Raw genomic sequence first — 22580 nt, 5'->3', positions numbered from 1 at the left:
CAACTATGGCGAAGATGAAAATATTATTCGATTAATAAGCGAATGCCAAGAGGCAGAAAAATGATACTTGAACACCTACATATGTAATCGGATGTCTCGGAGGACTTTCCATGATGATGTGAGGCTCGGGTTTTTGGTGATGGCCGAGGGTATGTGTTTAGGCTTTTTTGTCACCCTCGAGATGCCGTTGGGTCATAAGACTTGTCACTTTGGTTCCGCCAAGGAGCGTGATTGGCTCAAATCGTTGGTTTTCGAGATCGGCTATTGCATGTTTTGTTCATATGGGAGTCCATAGATGTCGAATATTGTCCATATTGGACACACCAACCAGGGAACTCGTTCATAGTATCAAGCTTTTCTCAGGTGGCAGAGTCGCTTCATTGCATCCCTGACTTCTGATAGATCCGGGTTCTGTGACAGTATCGACGCTACCCAAGACGGGAATCGGCAATAGTAACATGCCTTATAAGAATTTTAGCATTGAACTAACTTAGCGCTCGTGGAATCTTAGTTGATTTTGCTAGGACGATGACGTAGAATATCGGCATCGATTAGACGTGTATGGTTTCATTGCATCCAATGTCTTGTAGCCATAGATATGGTGCCTTTGGGCTTATTATGAACTTGCCTCAGGGAGCAAGAAAACACCGGACCCTACTATAGGGTGTCAAAATAAACTTGGTAAAGAGCCCCTGAAAGCTTAGGCTAGATTTACCTAAGTGTTTTTATTGCTTAGGGTCAAGGTCCCGAGTTTTCTTTCCTCCCCTAGACTTGGTAATGTATAAGCATGCAGCTTGGTTGAGAAAGCTTCGATGTGGGGGGGGGGGGGGTCGAATCAGGAAGTGTCCGAGGCCTTACGTGTAAGGATAGGGAGCTATGTACATAGGCAACTTGCCGTGCAAAGGTGAAGCCGCCAATATTAGTAGGTTCTGGGCACCAGTTGAGGGATCTTGGCATACAAGAAGCCAAGCTATGCATAACCTTGAGAGTTGAGACAGATTGATGAACTCATGATAAGATGATCTTGTAGATTACATATGTATGATTGATTAGTCCGCAAACTCAAAATAAATAAGCTTCAAATCCTTCAGTCGGTGTGTTTTTGTTTATCATAGCCAATATCATATTGTCTGTGACATCCGGAAGATCCGGAGGTTAAAAGTCGGAGGTCGGAAGCACGAGGCGGAAGTTTCATCACATGGAGACGGGGTTAAATCGCTACCGTGCTTCCGTGGATGATATAATTCCCTGTTGTTCTTGGGATCGGACTTTTGTATGTATGTATGACCATAGATCACGATCGGTTGCCGCGGAATAGAGTTCAAGTCAGGGGCTTTGAGACGGTAATGAGTAAAGGAGTTTCTATGGGCATCTGTCGAATGATGGTGGTTGATGGGCACGGGCAAACAACACCATCGTCGTCAGTCGAATTGTTTACCCTTGGAAGCTGAGTCTGCCCCTGTTTGACAAAGAGTCAGGACAGACACAAGGTGGAGAGATGCTATAGATTAAGTATCCTCTGTCACGAGAATGAGGCCATGTTCACCTCGAGGCAAGATAAGCTCATGAGTCTGCTTATAGCTATTTTGTCCACGTCCAACATGTCACCTTTTCTATGACTGGTCCATTTATCACATTCATGGCATGTCAGCAGTGTAAAGTTGGTAGCGGACGATCCATTCTAACAAGACCCTTGTCTAGCTCGCCTCGGGCTCTTCTTCTTTTTCTTTCTGCGTGCACCTGTAGCCCTGTAATTGGCCCACTGGCTCCCCTAGCTCCCCTACAAGCCGGCATCCGGCAACAGGGCGGGGGGTTGCAAGCTTGGGCCCAGGGTATTCCCTGCTTGCGGCTTGTCTTAGTGCTCCCGGTCGACTTAGACATGTCGTGTGCCCTCAGACTGTCATTAACTCCGGGTACAGGCAGCGAAAATAATGGCCCAATAATCATGAATTACCTATTATCGATCATAGATCAGAAACTGCCAAACTCAGTTGTTCTGAGCTGAGCTGAGATTAGCTGAGTCTTGTACCTATGTACTATGTAGCAGTCAATATCAAGTACCTTATGCACTCCCCGAGCGTTCCGTCCACCCTCTCTCTGTTGCATCAAAACCCGCCTCTCCCCCCAACTACAGACGGACTTGTTGTGTTGCCTCTTCCCCCCATTACTCAGACGAATCGCATTTTATTGCATTACATTGTATACATCATACCCTTTCTGCATTTCTTTCTTCTTGTTTGTACTCCGTATTGACTTGGCAGTTGGTATCGCTATATCCTGACTTGTACCTTTCCGAGGCTCCCTGCCAGTTATATCTAGGACCTCATCTCCAGCGACAAGCCTCAAACTTCATTGTCATCCTAAAACAACCTTAGTACTCGACCGTTGAGAAACCTTGTTCGCCATGGGAGTCGGTTCTTTTCTTGAGCCACTCATCGTCGTGACTCTCCTCTTTGGGGGTGCCTACTTCAACAGAAGTAAGGACTACAATTTCTGGACAAATAAGTCAGGAATCGCCAGCATCAAGAGTTATAAACGCTCCGATGACTTCCCGAAGCGAGACTCGACCGATAGCCTTATGAGCGGATGGAGTGGTTCGCGATCACCGAGTCTCGACTCAAGTTCTCAACCGACTCTACGCCGCCGCAAGCTTCAAGTGCTTGGCTATAAGCGCATCGTGTCTACACCAAACACTCACATATTTGAGGATCGACTCCTGAGCCGCCTTCTCAAGAAGTTGCCATTCTTGGTCGAGTGTTGGTACTGGTTTCTTATTTACTTTGTGTACCAGGTCGGTCGTGCTATCACTGCGTTGACTCTCGATGAGGGCACTGTCGATGTTGCCCGCAGACACGCTCTACAAATCATCCACCTCGAACAACGACTTCATATCTTCTGGGAGATAGAATTTCAGAAGTGGTTCCTGGCTCGACCTGCTCTTCTTCACTGGATCAACCGGATCTACTCATTCATCCACATTCCAGGCACCATTACCTTTCTTGTTGTCCTCTACTACTTCACCACCACCCGACATCGCCGCTATGCCGCTGGCCGTGTGAGATCTGATGCAGTGGCTGCCGGTCCTGCTTTATACGAAGCCCGTCGACGTACCATGGCTATGTGCAATCTCCTTGCTTTCGTTGTCTTCACAAGTTGGCCTTGCATGCCTCCTCGTCTTTTGAGCGATCCTGAATATAAGGGCCCCGATGCTGAGGAGGCCAAGAGCTTTGGCTTTGTCGACAGTGTTCACAGTGGTACTGGAGAGAGCAGTGTCTGGACCACCAACCGATTCTGCAACCAATATGGTAAGTGGAAGTCGTACGAATTTTGACTCGATACAGAGCTGACTAAGATTGTAGCGGCCATGCCATCTCTGCATTTTGGCTACTCTCTCCTTGTCGGCCTCACCGTCGGCACCATCCCTATTACCGGCCTACGATCTGCCTCTTGGAAGCGAATAGTCATTGTTGCTGCTGGAATGTCATACCCAGCCTTGATTCTCACTGCTATTGTCGCCACAGCCAACCACTTCATTCTCGATGCCGTAGCTGGTGCTATGGTTTGCACTATTGCCTGGAACTGTAACGACTTCCTCCTCAACTTCTGCATCCTCGAGGACTACTTCCTATCCATGCTTCGCCTTCACAAGCCAGTGAACTGGACCGACCCTGAAACAGCTGTCGAGCCTGAGTTCCAGACTGGTCTCCTGAGTGAAGACGTCTAAGGCGTGTAAAAGAGCTTTCAAGAACGAGCCCCACGAATTTTCTTCCTAAATACCCGACTCCGTTAATCCATTTGTTTTCAAGAGGGGAGCCTTTGTCTTATTTGCATAAGTCGTTTCAGCCTTTTCAAAGCATTCACAGGGAGTTCTATGTCTGGACAGGAATGAATCTTGTGGACGTAGTGTTAAGTTTGGCGAAGGTGGCATGTTGTTAATTTGAAGAGTCGGGCCATTGATGTTCTGAGCAGTGGGGGATATTAGACGTGCGCAGAAAGGGGTTCAGCATGCCACGCCATATGATATAGTAAATAACCATTACCAATAATACTATCAGAACGAATATTACACTCTGTATCTTAATCTTAGGCGAGACTGACTGCCGACACGTTCAAATGTACTTAATACGACCCGAGTGTAATGCTTATGAGCGTTGACGAAATAAAATAAGAAATGGATTTCCTAGTGCTCCTGGACGAATCACACCCGAAACTTGACGTTATCCTTAGCTTCTTTCTGGTGAGAAACGAAAACCATGTAGAGTGTGTTCTAAACTTACAGTGTCATCCATGATCCTCGGCAGGGATCATGATAATGAGACTTGCTACGGGCTGGACTCCCTCAAAGTATCTTCATATTGGTGGCCTCTTGTACAATCGTATGGATAACCTACCTAGTCATTGACGTGGTTAAGGCTGATTTACGTATTTGCAGTACGCGGTCACTGAAGTAATTCAAAGCCATCCCATGCCTCATACTCGTGACGACGCAAGCTGAACTTCAGCTCCCACCAATAAACTGCTGTCATGATACTTTTCTGGTAAGCCTTATGAGCACGGGTACATGTGTCTCTGCTAAAACTGCGCTGTTTGACAGCAGATACAGCCACCAGTTCAGGTACCTTTGCTAAGATGGGGCGGGGAGCTTCTGTGGCGGGGCACGTCGTCATCTGTGATCCGTTTGGGCAAGAGACAGACAGCTGCCTTTCGCTTGCTTGCGTCTACTCACATGCCACCACCTGAACTACCTTATTCTTCATCTTTCTTTTTTTTTTAATCGTCACCATTTATATACCGTTACTTCATACTCAAAAATCTGGCTGTGACTCTGAATAAAAGAGAAGCCGAGGACAAAGGCTATTCAAGACGAAAGCTGCTGAAAGCTGCTGAAAGCGACAGCTCTACTACTTTCTTCCCATGTCGCAGCAGGATTCTGGGGCAGCTGATGCCCCGCCACAGCAGCCTTCGCGACGATCTGCGTCACCATCAAACAGTTTCTATGCGCTGAGCGATGATGAGGAGGGCGAGTACAACACTATCAGAAATGCCGAGACTGGAAGAGGTGTAAAGCTTCTCTTTTCCAAGAGCAAGGTCAGTAACACCCGAGCCTATGTCCTGCGTAAGAGGTTGCGCTGCAGAATGACGGACGACATCTGACAATTGCAGGTTTATGTTCACCCAACACCCTCTTCAAAGGACAACATTCCAGGATACATCGCACTTCTCCAGCAACGAGGCCATCACGAAGAACGTCCTACTTCATCCGCTTCCAATGAATCAGCCACGATCGCCTCCTCGGATCTGCTTCTTGCCTGGATCCCCGAATCTGCCCTTGGAGATTCCGCCAGCATCTACGTCAAGGTTGACCTTTGCGATGGAGACTCACCCCCGAAACAGTCTTACCTTGTTCCTCCCCCGCCGACCGTCACTAGCCATGTTGGATCTGTCGGTGGATATGCGTTTGCAATTCCTGTGAGCGCCGTTTATTCGCTCCTCGTTCGGCCTCCGAGCCTCGGCTGGTGGTATGGATCCGTCATCATCAACTCCCGTGCGGGCGATAGCTTTCCCGCCCTTTTCTTCCATGACAATGAGTGCCAAAGCACGATCCTTCAAAAGAAGAAGATCGCGCGTGATACATTTGATCCTTTTGGAGAATCAGGACAGATGTTCTGGGGTGGCGATGAGGTTGTGAAGTGGCTACGTCGTTACGTCAAGATTGAGCGATCTGGTGCTGAACCCAACATCTACTTAATCGAGCCATCAAAGGAGGATAGCGAAGCATTCGGCCACAAACTCACTTCCAGCCCATCACAAATTGGTCGTCAGGATAGCAATGTGGGAACGCAGCGCCGCGCCGGAGGACCGTCAAATCGAGATGCAGAGATGGACCCTTTCGTCAAGTTGATCAAGGAAACTGGATGGAATATTATGGAGAAATTCAGCAAAGTAACCACCTTTACCCGGAGAGCGGCTCAAGATATTGTTGAGAACCCGAACTTACCTCCCCAAGTAAGACGGCTCTTGAGAAATCCGGAAGTTCAGACGCTTCAAGACGAGTTCGACAGCGCCAGGATCTATCTCGCTCGCTGGGCTATGGGCATACAGGAACAGAGCGACCGTGATAGGAGACAGAGGATATGGTCTGCTAATGATGTTATGGAGCTTGAGGATACCGATGTTGGCGAATTTGAGCTTCTCGAAGGAGCCAGCAACCTTTCACTTGAGGAACGCCGAAAGACTGTGACAATGAAGGAGTGGAATACCTTCTTCGACCCTCAAACTGGCCGATTATCGATCACTATCGATGAGGTCAAGGAGCGTGTCTTTCACGGAGGTCTTGACCCTGAGGATGGTGTTCGAAAGGAAGCGTGGCTTTTCCTTCTTGGCGTCTATGAATGGTATAGCACTGCTGATGAGAGAAAGGCACAAATCGCTTCACTACGTGACCAGTACTACAAGCTCAAGCTTTCGTGGTGGGAGAGGCTCGAAGGTGATGGAGGTGAAGGCGACGCCGGAGAGTGGTGGCGCGAGCAAAAGGGACGAATCGGTAAGTTGCTCACCATTTTTCAGCCTTTCTCTCCCGAGGAGTAAACTTACAATTTGTCTACAGAAAAAGATGTCCACCGAACGGACCGCAATGTGCCCATTTTCATGGGCGAGGATATTCCCCATCCTGACCCAAGCTCACCTTTTGCCGAAGTTGGCACCAACGTCCACCTTGAGCAGATGAAGGAGATGCTCCTGACTTACAACGAGTACAATAAGGACCTAGGCTATGTTCAGGGTATGTCAGATCTATTGGCACCAATCTACGCAGTGATCCAAGACGATGCCGTTGCATTCTGGGGTTTCCAGAAGTTCATGGAGCGTATGGAACGCAACTTTCTGCGTGATCAGTCTGGCATGCGTAACCAGCTTCTGACTCTGGACCAATTGGTTCAGTTCATGGACCCAGCACTCTGGAACCATCTACAAAAGGCAGACAGCACCAACTTTTTCTTCTTCTTCCGCATGATACTTGTTTGGTATAAGCGGGAGTTTGCCTGGCTTGACGTTCTTCGATTATGGGAGGGGTTGTGGACTGATTATATGAGCGCGAACTTCCACCTCTTTATTGCACTGGCGATTCTTGAGAGACATCGCGATGTCATTATGGAGCACTTGCAGCATTTCGATGAGGTGCTCAAATATGGTGAGTGACTTTGGTTAATAAGGACACTGATCACAATGCTAACGTTAAACAGTCAATGAACTCTCCAACACAATCGATCTTGAGGCGACTCTGATCCGGGCAGAAACCCTCTTCAAGAGGTTCCAGCGACTTGTTGATGCTGTCGACAAGAAACAGAACTTCCCAGCTCCTCGGTACAATCAGAAGGAACCGTCAAAATCTTCTGAGCAGACCGAATCAGGGCCATCCAAGGGTGGCAAGGCATCTGGCAAGGACAAAGCTGCTGAGCCAACGGCGCCTCCGCCGCAGCCAAAGACGATTACGCCTGAGTTGCGCAAACTATTAAGCAAGGAGGTGGAAGTGCTCCCGAGGAAGACAGTTGCGCAAAAGGGCGATGGTATGCCAAACAAATGAGGAGCTGAGAACAAGTAGTTGAGGTGCTGTTGATTAACGTCCGCTGCATCCATTTTTATGTTTTGGGAATTTCTTGGTTTCAGTAATTTCTGGCAAGGAGTTCATGGTACGACGGTAAGTCAGCAATGTTTTTGATATATATATACGAAGCCCTTTATTACCATCGGGTCTGAATACACAAGATGCATATCAAGATTCTTTGGTACAGGATGTAACATGGAGTAAACAAAATTCCATATTACCAGGTAAAACGCCGCTCTATCCTATCAAGGAACGTATAAACGCCAGACATCCAACGTATGCTTCATCTTCTTCTTACAAGAAGGGTCTTTTATCTGTATCCCCTTGGTCCGCTGGGCAAGCCTCCTCTCCTCAGCCCAGCGTTACCGCCACCACTTGCTTGATCATACATTCCGCCTGGCGCAAATCGATCTTCATAACCGCCACTGCCACCACCACCCCCTCCTCCACCTCCTCCTCCATTATTTCCACCGGGAGGGTTGAAAGGTCCTTGACTTCCAGCCTGAGGACTCGTTGTTCGCGATCCTCCTCCCCAAAGCCTCTGTCGCAATCTATCTTGCGCAGATCCTCCTCCTCCACCTCCACCTCCTGAAGCACCACCAGGTGGCACGCTCGCCGTTTCGGGCCTACCGAATTGACCGCCCGTGCTCTGGTAGCTACCCGCGCGCTGCTGACTTGGTAGTGGTCGCCTATTAATATCACCGCCGCCGCCGCCAGGTTGCAACGAGGCAGGTGTTCGTCCACCTCCAGCCCGAAGACTCTGAGGCGCTTGTTGTTGTGGCTGTTGCGGTCCGTTGTCCCATAGACTACTCAGACCTCCGTGTTGCTGGCCTGGAGCGCCGGGGCGCTGGCCTGCTTGTGGTGTCATGACGGGCTGTATGGGTTGTTGGGCTGGTGCCTTGGGATCCGCGGGCAGCCATGGGGGGAATGGGCGCCCCTTTTCTGTGTAATAGCCACGAAGAACGCGGCAGACGTGAGTATCGTCTTCGGAGTCGCCGTCTTGTTCGCTGGAGAGAAGAGTCTGGCGGAGAGAGGAGATTTGAGAAGATGTCTTCTGGACAAGGTTTGAATACCAGGACGCCATGATGCGTTGTGTTAAAGTGTATCTTTTCTAGCTAATATGTTCGTAGAGTTTCGCATCGATGGTTATTAAAGTGAAATGAAGCTACGCCCTATCGCACGATGGGCTTGCTTGAGGTGAGATGAGGAAGCGGTAACGAAACCAAGAGAATGGTTTAAGCTGTAATTGAAGGTCCGAGGGGTGAGCGCAATGTTCTGTCGCTGTCGCAGTTGATTAGGTGGTGCAGCCAGCTGCTGTCGTGATAAGCCAGGGTTGTAAGAGAGGTACTGTCGGAGTCAAGAAGGTCAGAGATGGCCTATCTGAAGAGCGAAGACAGAAGATGGGAGGTGAAGCAGTCGGGTGACGTTTAGAAAGGGATTCTTGGAGTGGAAGTGGGCTGGGAGAGTTTCATAGGTGCCTGAACTAAAATGCGCTGTAGGTTTGGGCGGGGCAATTGTAGGACTCGGGAGTGGAGCAAGGCCTAGGTAGGTACATAAGCTTTTGTCTCAACAGAGCCTCTCCCTCTCTCTCACAAGTGACAAGACCCATAACAAGCATGAAAGGGCAAATGGTTTCAAAACGTCTCAAGTACAGCAAATTCATATAAAAGCATTGGCAACCTATTTTGGTATCTATACCTTGCCAAGAATTAGCTCAGCAAAAATGAAGCATATTGCCATGCGATATCCTCAGACAAAAGGAACATATTGACATATGCTTCACCCTTCATAAACCCCTTTTTTTCCGTCTTGCTGAGAAAATACAAACTCCTCAAACGCCGAAGCCTGATTTTTGAGACCGTCAATTACCATGTGAGATCGTTGGTGAGCATCAGCTTCTCCTTCTTCTCCTCCTGCCTGGGCTTCTTGTTCTTCATCTTGATGGCACGTCCACGCTTTCGCTTGTTGCCAGACTTCTCGGTCTCGGACTCTTCGCTGTCATCATCATCATCCTCATCTTCGTCCTCCTCCTCATTTTCGCTCTCGAGCCAGTCCTCAAGGTCGCCGAGCTCCTCGTCACTCTCCTCGATATCGGAAACATACTCAACCTGGTTCTCCAGGTTGTCGTCTTCCTCCTCACTCCATTCAGCCTCCTCGCCGTTCTCGTCAAGACCCCTGTCCAGGTCCTTGTCACGTTGGCCCTCGCCGTCACGCTCCATGGCATTAAGTACCTTCTTCCAGATGGATTCGCTGACATTGAGAGGCTGGTCACCGTAAGCGCCCTGTCGAAGACGCTCAACAAGCTCGCGCTCAATGGTTCGTTCCAGCTTGGCAGCAGCCTCGGCCTTGCGCTCACGGGCCTGCTCACGGTGTCTGATCTTAGGTGCCATCTTAGGAACAAGCTTTTCACCCAATCGTTCTTCCTCGGCCGCAATACGACGCATGCGAGTTTGAACCTGTGTCAAGCGGGTGAGACGTTGCTTGCACTTGTGAATGAGGAAATTAGGCCAGTATATAAGCTTCTCGTCTATCATGGACAATGCCTTGGAGTAGTTGCTGGGCAGCTTGTAACGTTGCCACTATGACTATGATTAGCATCTTGTCACCTTGTATAATTACCTGAAGTCTTACAAGTTTGCTTGGGAGATGGGCCCTCTCTGGAGTTTTGATCAACAAGTACAATCGATTTTGATGCTCCCTGACTGTAGCGTATCGCGAGTTCGCGAGAGGACATGACTGACGATTGCACAGGCCTGTGACATTGTGCTCGTTGCGGCAGAATGTCTGAGCTTTGTTGGTTCTGGATAAGAAGTCAGCATGATCTTCGACTCATGGTTGGTTCTCGTCCGAGTTTGAGGATCCAGGAAGGGCAGGGAAGGAAGCAAGAACTTACTTGATCTTAAAGGCGCAGAATTGTTGTCCTATAATTTGCCAGACTAGCTCGTCACTGCAGCCACTGAAGCTCATCGTGAGAACGGGGTAGCTGGTCCTGGTGTGGTGATAGTTTGTTGTTGGTGTTGTGTCTTGTCCAAGTCTCCGACCAGACGGAAGACGGCAATGGTTCAGGGTGTGGGGCTGGTAACACCGTTTAGACAGCACAGTTATTATCACTAAGCAGAGTGATAGCTAATTCGAGAATTGGTGGCGAGGTTATTGAGATCGTGCCGTGTTGAGAGTGAGGATATAGAGAAAGCCACAGCAAAATGTAGATGGCAGACAAAGATGAGGCGAATTTTCGTGGCGCCGTACAGAACAAGAGATACTGGCGCTCTATCGACAATACGCTGTCAATCCGGGCCCAGGATATCTTTGTTGAACCTGGATGGTGATATGTCGTTTGCGAATGCGATGAGCAAGGTAGAGAGATCTTGGAGTTTTTGGAGTTTTTTTTTACTTGACTGCGCTATCAGATAAGAAGGCGACCCACTAACCCACTAACCCACTAACCTACTAACCCACCAACAGAACTCATAACAGCCACTTACAGCGTTCCATTTTCAATACCCACTTGGCTTCGGGAAATAGTACTTCCGAATAGCTGACTGCGCTCCCGTCCTGGTGGTGAACCTGGAAACGAATACGTACCTGGTTGACAAGCCGGGATAGCATCATCTTGGACCTTGGCCTACTGTAGCCGCGTAACACACACAACCTCAACGAACTTCCTTTCCGGTCGCGTCCAACACAACCAGTCGCTTCGCCACTTACGACTCGATATTTCTTCTATACCCGATCAAATTTCCTTCATCTCCCCACGGGGAGCTTACGTCGCCGACATCGCCGCATAACTCGTCCTCTCCAGCTCCATAAACACCATCGCCCAAGATGCCGACCGCCGGCCTCAAGACCATCATCGCCCTCTCCTTCGTCCTCGCCGTTGGATTCCTCCTCGTTATTCTCTCCTGCGCTCTGTGGAAGGTGTATTATCCTCTCCTCGTCGTCGCTACCTATGTCATTGCGCCTATTCCCAACTGGATCTGCGGACACTGCGCCAACCCTGATGACTTCGTGGAGAGCTCTGGCGCTGCGGTTCTAGACTTGGGACGCTTCTTTACAGGTTTCTTTGTTGTTATGGGAATTGGTAAGTCCTGCTCCGCCGGCGCAACGCTGCTGATGCTAATGGAATGATTACCATGCTGGAACTCACGTGGCTGACTGTTACATAGCTCTCCCTGTCGTTCTCGCTCACTCTGGTCTCATCGAGGTGCAAGCCATGGTTATGTCCATAATCGGCGGTCTATTGATCTACGGAACCATTGTCAGCTTCGGCATGTTTTTCCACGAGGAGCAAGATTTCTAAATGCGCGCGCAATACGGAGTCACATAAACCAGAAACACTCGGAGTTACCGAGCCAAAGATGGATACAGAATGTTGCGTTTCAGGAAGAGGAGGATAATCGCTAGTATAAAGCCTGTATAACGCGTGTATGATCACAGAGGACAAAGGAGTCACATGGGCATTCAGCGGGGTCTTCACGTCAGTCTCGGCTATTCGCAAGGGGAATCCTTGGGCTTCAGGACGGCAAAGGGAGGTTATAGTCGGTCGTCAAAGGTATCCTTGTTTACGAGGAATATATCGTATCATCTTCTGCTATGTTCCCGATGTTTCGGTCCTATCCCATCCGTCTATGTTGTTGAATTCCAAACCAAAAACTCCGACGATGTGTACGTTGAGGTATCATGTCCAAAGTCAAATGCTGCGCCTGCCCATCCATCTAATCCAATCTAGCCTCTTGGTTGAGATCCAAGTTATGCCGCGTCTCTGAATACACCCATAGGACCGGCAAGTTTGGTAAACATCTCATCCCTTTCACCTTCAGGGGTACTCAGGATTGTTACCGCACCTCCAGCTCCAATTCTCCAAACTTCTCTGGGCTCTGTCTCGCCCTCTTCAGCTGGAGCCGTCTCATCGTCCCATCTAAACATGGTTCGGATTGTGACACTCCAGTCTCCTGCACCTGCGACATCCATATATCCTACAACACCAGAGTAGAGACTTCGCTCATGTTTGCCCTCAATGATCTGTAGAAGCTCGCAGCTGCGCTTTTTTGGCGCCCCTGTCATGCTTCCAGGAGGTAAAGCCGCGGCAAGGGCATCCAACCCGGTATAAGGGCAGTGAGAGTCAAAGCTGCTTCGGCGAGCGCCATGAGGCTTATTTCCGTTGCGGCCTGGGAGTTGTCCGTTGACCACAGTGATCATCTGGAAGACCGTGGCATATTCCTCTACCTTCATGAGGTCAGGAACTGTGACATGGCCAACGCCACAGACACCATGTAGATCATGGCGAACCAGATCGACAATCATGAGGTTCTCAGCCACTTCCTTTGGCACATGAAGGATCTTCTCAGCCTGCGCGAGAGTTGACACAGCCTCTGACTTGCGAACTGTTCCCTTCATGGGCCTCATTGAGCATAGTCCGTTGCTGTCGTATCGAAGGAAACGCTCAGGAGAGCAACTCAACATCGTGGCGCCACCAAGACTGATGAAAGACCCAAAAGGAGCCGGCTGTCGCTTTCTCAAGGTCTGATATATGGCCCATGGGTTTCTCCCGTTGTTTCTTGAACAAGGCCTTGCCATGGTCGTTTGCGATGTGAGACAAAGTTCGTAAGACTCACCCGCTGCAATGAAATCCTGGCAAACACGAACTTGCTCTTCATACCTGTCTGGCTGTGGTGTTGTGATATTGATTTCCTTGTCCTGGGCACGGTTTTCGATGACATGCCCATTGACTCCGTTTCTCATCTTGGTCGCATTCCAATAGTCGGACTGTTGAATTCTTTCCATTATCTTATCAAGCCATGCATCGTTTGATCCTCGAGCCTTCAGATTTTGAACAAATGCAACGCCAGCTCTGTGGTCAAGAACAATGCTCTTCGTTACCCAGGCTAGACAAATGTCCGGTCTCTTGTGGCCTCGATCTTCCGGGACCATCTTCTTCTCGAGGCCATGTAGTCCCATCTCATAGGTGATGAATCCCATGAAACCGCCCTTGAAAGCTGAAGTTGAACGGTCAGATCCAGGAGGATGGCTTCGCGCCTCCCAGAAGTCCGATATAACCTCCCATACGGTGACTTTGCCGTCTTTGAGGCTTATCATCTCGGTTTTATCCTTTCCGTCTGTACTCGGGAGCCGTGCCGTAACATAGTCATCGCATACGTTGTACTCGAACCGCAGCGTATTGTCAACTTCGAGAGCTATGATGCTGTTCAATGCTAGCGCATCTCCGTTCTTAGAACTCGACGAGTCAAGGATAATGTTTTCTCCCTTTGCCAACCCCAGCATCTCGACGAGTTCTGGCACGCCAGCCCCCTGAGGCAAGGTGATTTTGCGATGTGTGTATTCAGACCCATTTGCAAAGTCTCTCAGCGAAGTTTCAGGGGAGTTTAAATTCAACCACAAATCGCCCAGGTGTTCCTTATGCGCAGCTGCAGACTCCAGGTGATTTGGTGGCGAAAGAGTCTGAATCTCTAGCAAAGGTCCCTGTACTCGTCGTCCATGATATTTGTTCCATTGCAGCGCGGCTTGGAACCAGTTGATGAGGACTCCCTGGGCATTCTTCTCCGTGCAGACAGACTCAGGGTGGTACTGAAGGCCCCAGAATGGCTTCTTGTTGTGTCTCACACCTTGGAGGATCTGTTCTCTTCGCCCATCATCTCTAAACTCTGTTGCCCATGCCAGTGGTGAAAACTCCGAAGTCGGCCGCCACCGGTTCTCTTCTGTCCAGTCATCGCTGTATTGGCCAATATCAACACAGAGACTGTGATATAGAGTAGCCTTGAAGGGAGGCACTCCGCAGAACATGTCTTCTCCTCGATGCTCAATCTCCCTCACCATCCCGTGAAGACCCCTCTTGAGTCTTCTCACTGACCCACCATGCGCAGCAAGCAAACTCTGAAATCCAAGACAAATGCCCAAAACTGGCAGTTGAAGATGCTCAGGGAGATCCCAAAGAAGATTGAACGCCCCAACGTCTTCTGGATTAAGCGGTGATCCAGGGCCCGGCCCGCAAACTACGGCGTCGAATTGAGCAAGATTATCGATAAACTCTTGCTCTGTCCATTTTGCGGGTGTATCATCGTCGCTGACTCTATCAACCACTGAGAGGTCGATTCTTATGACGAAGATATCAGCGCCGAGAATTTGACGGAGCAGTGAGACGATATTGAATGTAAACGAATCAAAGGCATCAATAAAAAGAATCCGCTTCGGCGCCCCAACCGAGGGCTCTGAGCCTGTAGTCATAGTCCAGAATTATCTCAAACGTATTAGGAGAGTCTGGTTGAGGGAGAATGGTCCAGATTGAAGCCTAGGTCAGTAGATGAGAACAAGTTCCGATAAGCTTGGTCTTCGGCGTCCGATATAAAAATCCAAAATCTTTGCCGCTACAAGCCGGAGCTGACTCGGGATATGACGCCGTTGAGTCAACTTATAAAGCCACACTGCACGGCACACGCGGACGCTGATTATCAGGTGATCGGACAGTCAGAGAGTAAAGAGTACATCAAAGTTTAAGTCGCTGACGTGAAATTTGTGGCATGTTCTCGTTATTCAATGTCTCGATACAAGACTAAAAAGTGGCGACAATGAATCGGATGCATGGAAGGGTACTCACTTCTAGGCGCTACTGCAGGGTAGTCATCTACTTCAAAGCATGTCAAGATAAATAAACAGACTCTTTTACAGGGACTTCTTCATAGTATCAAAGGTCGTTGACCGCTCTCTTTGCTATTCACTAAATGTCTACATCGCGTCGTAGTACAAATCTCCATTATTTAATCGAGGCCAATGTACAAAAGCCATAGATCCCCATCACCATCAAAGTCCCTCCTCATATTCTCTCTCAACTAGCGATCTCTCGTCATCAATAGACAAGGTTGTCTCGCATGCCAGATCCTTCTCTCCTTGACTCCGAGAGCCGCGTCCATCATCGTTTGAGACTCAGATCTCGCTCTTGTGGTTTCACTTCTAGGCTCATCCCAAACCTGCACCTCTTCTACTGAAGCTGAAATTTCAAACTCTCCACGGCATAGCACTGTCATGCCTACTGAAATCTCAGCACTTCCGTGTCCCTCTAGCACAGGAATGAGCTGCTGTAGAGTACCGTTCCAAGCAAGCTTCCGTGTAAACTCCAGCCCAACATTTGCAGGCCGATGGCGAAGTGCAGGAAGAATTCTGACAAGGGGATGGATCTTCTGAGCTGTCCGGTTCGTGAGGCGTACCCTAAGTTGCATAAACTCATCGACGTATGCTACATCCTTTTCAGCTGTATTGCCATCCTTATCTTCGACCGAGATATCAATGTCAACCTCGTCAACCTTGATTGCTTCGATCATTCTCGAGGTCAGCCGTATGCTTCTCAGATCGATCGAGCCACTCCTCTTAGGTAGTGATGTCGTCTTCCATGTTGCTCTGAGACAGCTGAGAACCCTTTCCCTATACCAGAACCCTTCTCGGTTCGCTCGCTCCATTTCAGGTGAAATCTTGCTGGCGCTAACCACGAATTGTCGGTTTCGGGAGGGGTTCAGGGTTGGTATTGTGGCATGGGGATCCTCCAGATACACCCGTTTGACTGGAAGAATGACACGGCTCGTATTTCCAGGCAAAATATCCTCCTGCACAGAAATTCCATCATTACTCTCCAGTTGCACCACCATCTGGCTGGGCCAGGCGTTGCGAAGATCCACAGACAAGAGACAGTACTCATCAGGTTTGGCAGTAAAGGAACTACCCAGGCGATCCCACAAGGGTTGAGGAATCTCTCCATGCACGGGGAGTGCATCGATTCGAGCAAGCTCGACACTAGCATTCACCGTCACTGTAAGATCTAGAGAAACCTGTCGTGTGTAGAATTGATCAGGCATCTCTTCTTGCGGGCACCCCAGATGAGTGTAGTCGACCTGGATCGTAGCCCCTGTGAGTCCGGGCTTACCAAGAATCTCAAAGTCGAAGGTGGCCTCTCCGTTAGGTGCAATATGACGAGTCTGCTGGCTGTTGGGAAGTCGCAGCGCCTGCTTCTTCATCAGCGCAAGCTCATACTCGTAGAGCTCAGAGGGTGTCGCATCTCGGTTGTTGATCGCAGTCTGGAGCGGTTCCTGTGTAGAGTCCTTGAAGGAGAAAAGCATAAAGTCCACTGGCGTCGATGCAAGATTCTGCAACGTCACTGAAAACACCTGCCTCTCACCTTCCAGGATCATGATGGAGGACTGTGCAAGAGTTGTGGACTTGACAATTACCAGTGGTTGTGCTTGAATAGCAGTGAGTCTCAAACTTTCAGCCTCGAGCTTTGGAGCAAACGGCTTAACATCTGTGACCGCTTCCTCGAGTGCAGCCAAACCCTTGGCCTTAACCTTGACTTCCTGCTTTGGCGTCCAAGGCATGGAGAAAACAGGGAATCGCCGCTCACGGCATCCTCGGACCTTGATAATAGCACCTGTGACCTTGACAGTTCCTGCTTCCTTTGCCCTTCCCCTTAATCGGATCACCTGTGTTCGGTATGGCCCGACAACAGTCGCCTCCTTGACAGCGTCAAACTGCACGCCCTCGGTAGCTAAGTGAACGAATTCAACATCCACTTCAATATCATAGGGGTTCTGTAGTGTGATCTTGAACGTAGCGTATTCATCAGCCACGAGTGTCTGGTTAACCATCTCGTCTGGTTTCTTCAGGAATGGGTTATAGATAAAAGGGTCAAGGTCTTGAGATGCACGGGTAGCAGTAGCACCAGGAAGGATGCTCTTGGAATGAGCTACTGGCGTTTTGCTATTGAGTGAGGGCTCAAGCTTGATACCTCGTACAAAGAATTCATCCCAGTACTCAGCTGCTATGTCGTTGTAGCCTAGCCTCTGCACAAGATTGGCGGTCCTCGATATGCCAGTAGCTAATCGAACTTGCTCGTCTCGGGTGATCATAGGTGAAGCATCCTCTCTCCGAGGTCCTGGAGCAACACCGGAACCGGCTGTTCGCAACAGATCACTCGAGAATCGTAAAACACCATCGAAATCCGGAAGTGCTTCAGAGAAGTTGATGCAAGCCCTCAGAATATTAAGCTTGACATCCGGAAACCCGAAGAAGCGCGCCGCAGACTGGCCGCGTATCCTAGCAATCACAGCTTCGTCCGAGTCGTCAACATCCTCGTTGTTCTTAGCGCCCGCCTTTCTGGTCAAATCGAACCCAACAATGCCATACGACTTGCAGAGAAGGGTCATCAGAGCTTCTATGCCCTGTTCAACGTCACATTCTCCAATCTCTAGAGCCATGGAGCCACTGCTTGATCCACCTCCTCCTGAGGTCAACGACATCAGTCCGGCAGCAGGATGGATACCCATGTCTGCAGCACCTCGAGTTCGCGCCTCGACGAGACCACCGATAAGGACAGATACTAGCTCCCGAATCACCATGGCCTTCTTTCGGTGAAGTCCCAAGGGTCCTAGAACAGTTGCTATGCCGCTCAGAACTGACGCTCGGTCCACAGTTGTAAGGAGTTCTGAAGCGCCCGCAGGGAATGCCTTGAAGAGCATCGCTCCGATTTGTTGTCTGGAGGGTGTTACACCAAACCGTGGAGGTGCTACGTATGGCTGCTCGGGGACAATCCCTGTAGCAATCATGGCTAGAGATTCTCGGTTTAGGTACCCATTACATAGGTGAAGAGCGGAGTATATCTTGGAAAATCGAATGAAGGCCTCAGACATAGGTAATGGGGGCAGGCTGTCCGATGATACTCTGGAGTACAATGCTATTATACGTTCCAGAAGCTCCGGTAGCAGCCATTGGAGATTTCTAAGATGCTTTGGTTGATCGGGGTCTTCAGGAGTCGGGTCTGGCGTTTGCTTGTGCGCTGGCTTATCCGGGAATTGGATCAGCACTGTAGGCACATGGAACTCGATGTTGGACCAGCCAAGGAGGAACAGGTTAACCAAGATCAGTTCCAATGCTTTCCCATGCCACAGATGATCATTCACAGATCGCGCAGCCATAGCACCATCGCTAAGCTCCTTAATCGAATCCGTCCATCGTCCAGCCTGAAGAAACATGGAACCAACGACAACCGCAGCTCGGCCTTTGGTTCTCAGCCTCCAACGATCATTCACACCACCCGAACCAAAGCCCTGCGTTGATATCCTATCGCGACTAGCTGACCGAGAGCTCTCTGTAGTTTCTTGCGGCGCAGGTTGTGGATCTGGTGTTGACCGGTCACTAGCTGGCGGGCTCTGACTATCCGTAGTGATGGGTGGATTCGATAAGCTGCTCTTTGGAGGTGTTGACGATAACCCTGGTGTTGAGCTGCTCGAATGAAGTCCTGGGCGGGCGTTGGCTGGCATAGACATGCGGGCCTGTGTCTTGTCCATGATACCGCCAGCTGAGTTAGAGCGCACGGAATGTCGCGAAGAGATACTCGACCCTCTCCTAAGGAGCCCATTCAACCCTCCTTCGCCACCCCACGAACCACCATTAGTATGCTTTAAAGTGGACGAATAAGGCACAGGGGACTCGATGTTGGTCATGGCCTCGAAGGACTTGGCCAGCGTTGTCATCTCAGCTAGGAGAAGCGAAGAGATGTCGCACATAACAGTCCTTAGTGTAGTAACAGTGCAGTTCTCGAGAGGAGGAATATCGACAAGACCCTCAGGCATTGGAATTTCGGTATCGTGAGGGTTGGCATAATCGAACAGCAAGACTTGGTGTACCAGAGCCTTGGGGTACATGTCGCGCAGGTCTTCTAGCTCCTGGTATAAAGCTCTAATATTCTTCTCAGTCGTCGTCGGGCCTGTGCCGTTTATAGACTGTCGCTTGTTGAAGCTCTTTTGGTGCAGCTCGGTGCCATCTGCCAGAGCTATTATAGCAAGGGGTTCTCGGTATAAGTCGAAGGGTGTGAGGGCGAGGTGGGAGGGGGGAGGAACGTGAGTAACGAGATTGTATATTATGGCACCGTCTGGGTATGCCAGAGGCGAGAACATATCTGCGCAAGCTATGTCAGCGCCATATTGAGCAGTTGAGAGCATCCCTTACTCCTATTAGGGCGGCCATCAGCGCTGATGTCGCGGAGGTGGACAACATGTTCCTTGTTGAGTCGCTCGACGAAGGAGGCGAATCGGTCTGCTTTGATCTGCCCCAGAGGTAAAAGAAGTGTCTTCACCCTCGCAGGAGCGACGGGGGCTAAAGGATCCAAGCTCATCCTAGCATCTGGTGTTTTCTCAACATGTCCGCCAGCGCAACGTGGTTAGTGTTTAGTCGGTGACGTCCTTGGGGGCGTCGCAGGGTTCTTCGTTTGGTATAAGGTGATGTTGATTACAATCGCATTGTTGTGTCAGCGTCGCCTCTTTGAGTTGTTGAGCTGAGCTTCTAGTCAAAGCTGAATGCCGCCTTTAATCGCCGGATCTTGAGCTTGGTATCGTACACCTGTCGCATGCGGCTAGGAGCTGCTGTAGTTATGAGGTAGCGTACCCTTACATGGGTGGCCGGATCAGGTGGAGCCTCGAGAACCGGAGTCGACTTTTTGCGAGCCGATGACAATAATGCAGAGCATACCAGTCACTTCAAGTCCACGTCAACACTTCACTCATTGTTACTGTTTTATGGCTGCTGAGAATGTTCCAAAATGGTTGTCAATTCTTCCATGGTCAGCACTGAAACCCTGTGCTATCTCAAAAGCTTAGCCCACTAAGAATCTCCTATACTCCTGGGGTATCGCGATGTTGGCCTCAATCACCCATATCCAACTTTTGCCGAAATACAACTAACATATAAATGCTTATTACTGTCCAAATGAACAGCTGTTCGAGATTTACGTCATCATACTCAACCAACTGATGATGGCGGTCCTTGGGGACTTTGATCTGACGGCTTTCTCTCCCTTGCCTCGGCTTGCAGCTCACTCTCAAAGGTATCAACAGACAAACTCGCTTCTACGAAATCTTCAAGCTCTTCCGTAACAGTTTTGAGCTTCTCCTTTACCGCGACAGCAGCTTCGTGGCCGACAATGTGTCGTGCTGGAGGGTTTTCATGTCCTCCGATCGCTGAAAGAGCATGAACGGTCTCCATGACCAGTTTATCTGCTGCGCCAGGCGGTAACTTGGGGTAGCGATGTAAAATCTCACCAGGCGCTGCATCTGGTTCGAGGGAAGTACTGGCGGGGGACATAGGTGAAGGTCCGTAGTCAGCTGGTGACGAGGGGTATGGCAGAGCTGTATCCGGATGAGTATTGAGAACGTTGGCGAGAATGTCGCGAATGCTGGGAGCTGTTTCTGAATATTGGTCATATGCAGCCATTTGAGGAGCAAAGGTGAGACGATTAGTCAAGGAAAGAATCTCCTTGTTTGGCTGTACAACGGTAACTTTGATGTTGAAGGGTGCAATCTCGTACGCAAGTGAGTCGCAGAACCCTTCTAGAGCCCATGTCGCAGCTGTATATATCGACATGCCTGGTGTGCCAATGTGCCCCCCGGTACTGGTTAGAACAATGATATGTCCTGTGTGTTGAGACCGTAGCTGAGGGAGAGCAGCTCTTATAAAGTTGACCTGGGAGAAGAAGACGGACTCGAACTGGTCGCGAACGAGATTTTGGGTGAACGGAGTTGTCGATAGCTCCTCTACGGTTCCCACGACAGCTTAAGAGTGATGGAGTCAGTAAAATGCGTCACCTTGAATCCAAGGGGCAGCCCCCAACATACCATCGGATTTACAGCATAGTAGGATATCGATCCGCCCAAAGACCTGCACAGCTTCGGCGACAGCAGCTCCACAGCTTCCCATGGCAGCCCCATCGCATCGGATACCGCGTATACGGTCCTTCCACCCCTCACGATCCTTTCTAGAGCTCTTGCACTCATTCACGAGCTCGCGAAACTCAGCACTGCGGTCCTCATGATCGATCTCATAGGGCGGCAAACATGCGACAACGTAGTCGCCATGTGATAGCAGTAACCGGATGAGTCGGACGGACAGGGGGGAGAGAGCTGAAGTGAGGAGCCATGTCCGCGGCGAATTGTGCGTGGCTGTAGAAGGGTTGGAGTCAGCGTCGGCCATTATAATGGCTTGTACATGATTTGATAGTGTTTTGGTTGCGCCCCGAGCAGTCAGTGGCAATTATGGCTTTTTCCTGGCTCTTTTCAATGTCTTTGATTATGTAACCCAGAGGCACAATCTCCAAAAATAAGTTGCCAACCTCAGCAAGAGGAATTGGTCGCAATTGATGGACTATGCCAAGGTATGGAAATAGAGTGAAATGCGGGAGAAGCAGAAAAGTGTGGAGTCGTAAGGTAAGGTAAGGTAAGGTAGAGCTTTAGCTGAGCTTCCCTTGAACAAATTACATCATTGGGGATGGAGATCAATGGGAGAGCGTATTGAACCAAAACATGCAACTTTGAATGCCTGGTCCTTGACGGGCTCGAAAATTACAAGACAGAAACAGAAAAGACCAGAAGCTAAAGAGATTAATGGCCACTTTATATGAGAGGAAAACAAGACGAAAGAGGAATACGCCGAAGGAGCTGAATGCCAGGGATGGAAAAGCTAAAGTCAAAAGACAAAGTAAAATAAATAAAAATCGATAAGGTAGCTAATAAACAGCGTAAATGACCGAGCAAAAAAATCTGGGGACTTACGAAAGGAGGGGTTCGGTATTGAGTGACTGTTGTGTCGTGGGGTAATGGTAAATGCCATGTCGTGAGCGCCGCGCGTTGGTGTTGGCCGTTGTGGCCCCAGCATGGTTATCGTATATAAGTCAGTCAAATTGACTGATATAATAATAAAATGAATGGATGAATGATTGGTTTTGCGATAAGACAAAAGTAATGTTGGCTCTGTTTGTCAATGTCTCTATCCTCTCTCAAGTCGTGATAGTCCTTCTTCTTCTGGACATGAACCAGAACCTTTCAGGCGAATAGGTAAGGTAGCTTCTTAGGAAAACGCCCAGAAGCCGTATAACCTAAAACCTCAACATTGGCGAATAGTAGGATCCAAGGTTGATGCAGTGGATATG

General features: G+C 49.5%; 8 protein-coding genes across 8 annotated transcripts; 3 read left to right on the top strand and 5 right to left on the bottom strand.

The window, feature by feature from the left end:
* Nucleotides 1-2404: 2404 nt before the first annotated feature.
* FPRO_06129 (uncharacterized protein) lies at nucleotides 2405-3724 on the top strand (the record flags this gene model as incomplete). The annotated part of the gene is made up of 2 exons (XM_031228991.1): nucleotides 2405-3305; nucleotides 3360-3724. 2 exons carry the CDS (start codon nucleotides 2405-2407, stop codon nucleotides 3722-3724), a joined length of 1266 nt encoding a protein of 421 aa, XP_031079273.1.
* A 1190-nt stretch (nucleotides 3725-4914) lies between these two features.
* FPRO_06130 (putative GTPase activating protein) lies at nucleotides 4915-7582 on the top strand (the record flags this gene model as incomplete). The annotated part of the gene is made up of 4 exons (XM_031228990.1): nucleotides 4915-5088; nucleotides 5164-6544; nucleotides 6608-7189; nucleotides 7242-7582. 4 exons carry the CDS (start codon nucleotides 4915-4917, stop codon nucleotides 7580-7582), a joined length of 2478 nt encoding a protein of 825 aa, XP_031079272.1.
* Nucleotides 7583-7913: 331 nt separating this feature from the next.
* On the bottom strand, nucleotides 7914-8687 carry FPRO_06131 (uncharacterized protein; the record flags this gene model as incomplete). The annotated part of the gene is made up of 1 exon (XM_031228989.1): nucleotides 7914-8687. One exon carries the CDS (start codon nucleotides 8685-8687, stop codon nucleotides 7914-7916), a length of 774 nt encoding a protein of 257 aa, XP_031079271.1.
* Nucleotides 8688-9468: 781 nt separating this feature from the next.
* FPRO_06132 (putative MAK16 protein) lies at nucleotides 9469-10570 on the bottom strand (the record flags this gene model as incomplete). Its single annotated transcript, XM_031228988.1, has 3 exons — nucleotides 9469-10182; nucleotides 10235-10403; nucleotides 10497-10570. 3 exons carry the CDS (start codon nucleotides 10568-10570, stop codon nucleotides 9469-9471), a joined length of 957 nt encoding a protein of 318 aa, XP_031079270.1.
* An 858-nt stretch (nucleotides 10571-11428) lies between these two features.
* FPRO_06133 (putative VPS55-involved in late endosome to vacuole trafficking) lies at nucleotides 11429-11903 on the top strand (the record flags this gene model as incomplete). The annotated part of the gene is made up of 2 exons (XM_031228987.1): nucleotides 11429-11684; nucleotides 11770-11903. The coding sequence occupies 2 exons, from the start codon at nucleotides 11429-11431 to the stop codon at nucleotides 11901-11903; spliced, it is 390 nt and encodes a 129-aa protein (XP_031079269.1).
* A 449-nt stretch (nucleotides 11904-12352) lies between these two features.
* FPRO_06134 (uncharacterized protein) lies at nucleotides 12353-14845 on the bottom strand (the record flags this gene model as incomplete). Its single annotated transcript, XM_031228986.1, has 1 exon — nucleotides 12353-14845. One exon carries the CDS (start codon nucleotides 14843-14845, stop codon nucleotides 12353-12355), a length of 2493 nt encoding a protein of 830 aa, XP_031079268.1.
* Nucleotides 14846-15447: 602 nt separating this feature from the next.
* FPRO_06135 (uncharacterized protein) lies at nucleotides 15448-19775 on the bottom strand (the record flags this gene model as incomplete). The annotated part of the gene is made up of 2 exons (XM_031228985.1): nucleotides 15448-19559; nucleotides 19610-19775. The coding sequence occupies 2 exons, from the start codon at nucleotides 19773-19775 to the stop codon at nucleotides 15448-15450; spliced, it is 4278 nt and encodes a 1425-aa protein (XP_031079267.1).
* Nucleotides 19776-20398: 623 nt separating this feature from the next.
* On the bottom strand, nucleotides 20399-21625 carry FPRO_06136 (uncharacterized protein; the record flags this gene model as incomplete). The annotated part of the gene is made up of 2 exons (XM_031228984.1): nucleotides 20399-21207; nucleotides 21271-21625. The coding sequence occupies 2 exons, from the start codon at nucleotides 21623-21625 to the stop codon at nucleotides 20399-20401; spliced, it is 1164 nt and encodes a 387-aa protein (XP_031079266.1).
* Nucleotides 21626-22580: the final 955 nt, after the last annotated feature.

This window comes from Fusarium proliferatum, assembly GCF_900067095.1.
Source record: "Fusarium proliferatum ET1 genome assembly, contig: FPRO_scaffold003, whole genome shotgun sequence".
Taxonomy (NCBI): Eukaryota; Fungi; Ascomycota; class Sordariomycetes; order Hypocreales; family Nectriaceae; genus Fusarium; species Fusarium proliferatum.
The sequence above is the reverse complement of the archived record's forward strand: the minus strand, read 5'-3'. Positions and strand labels throughout refer to the sequence as shown.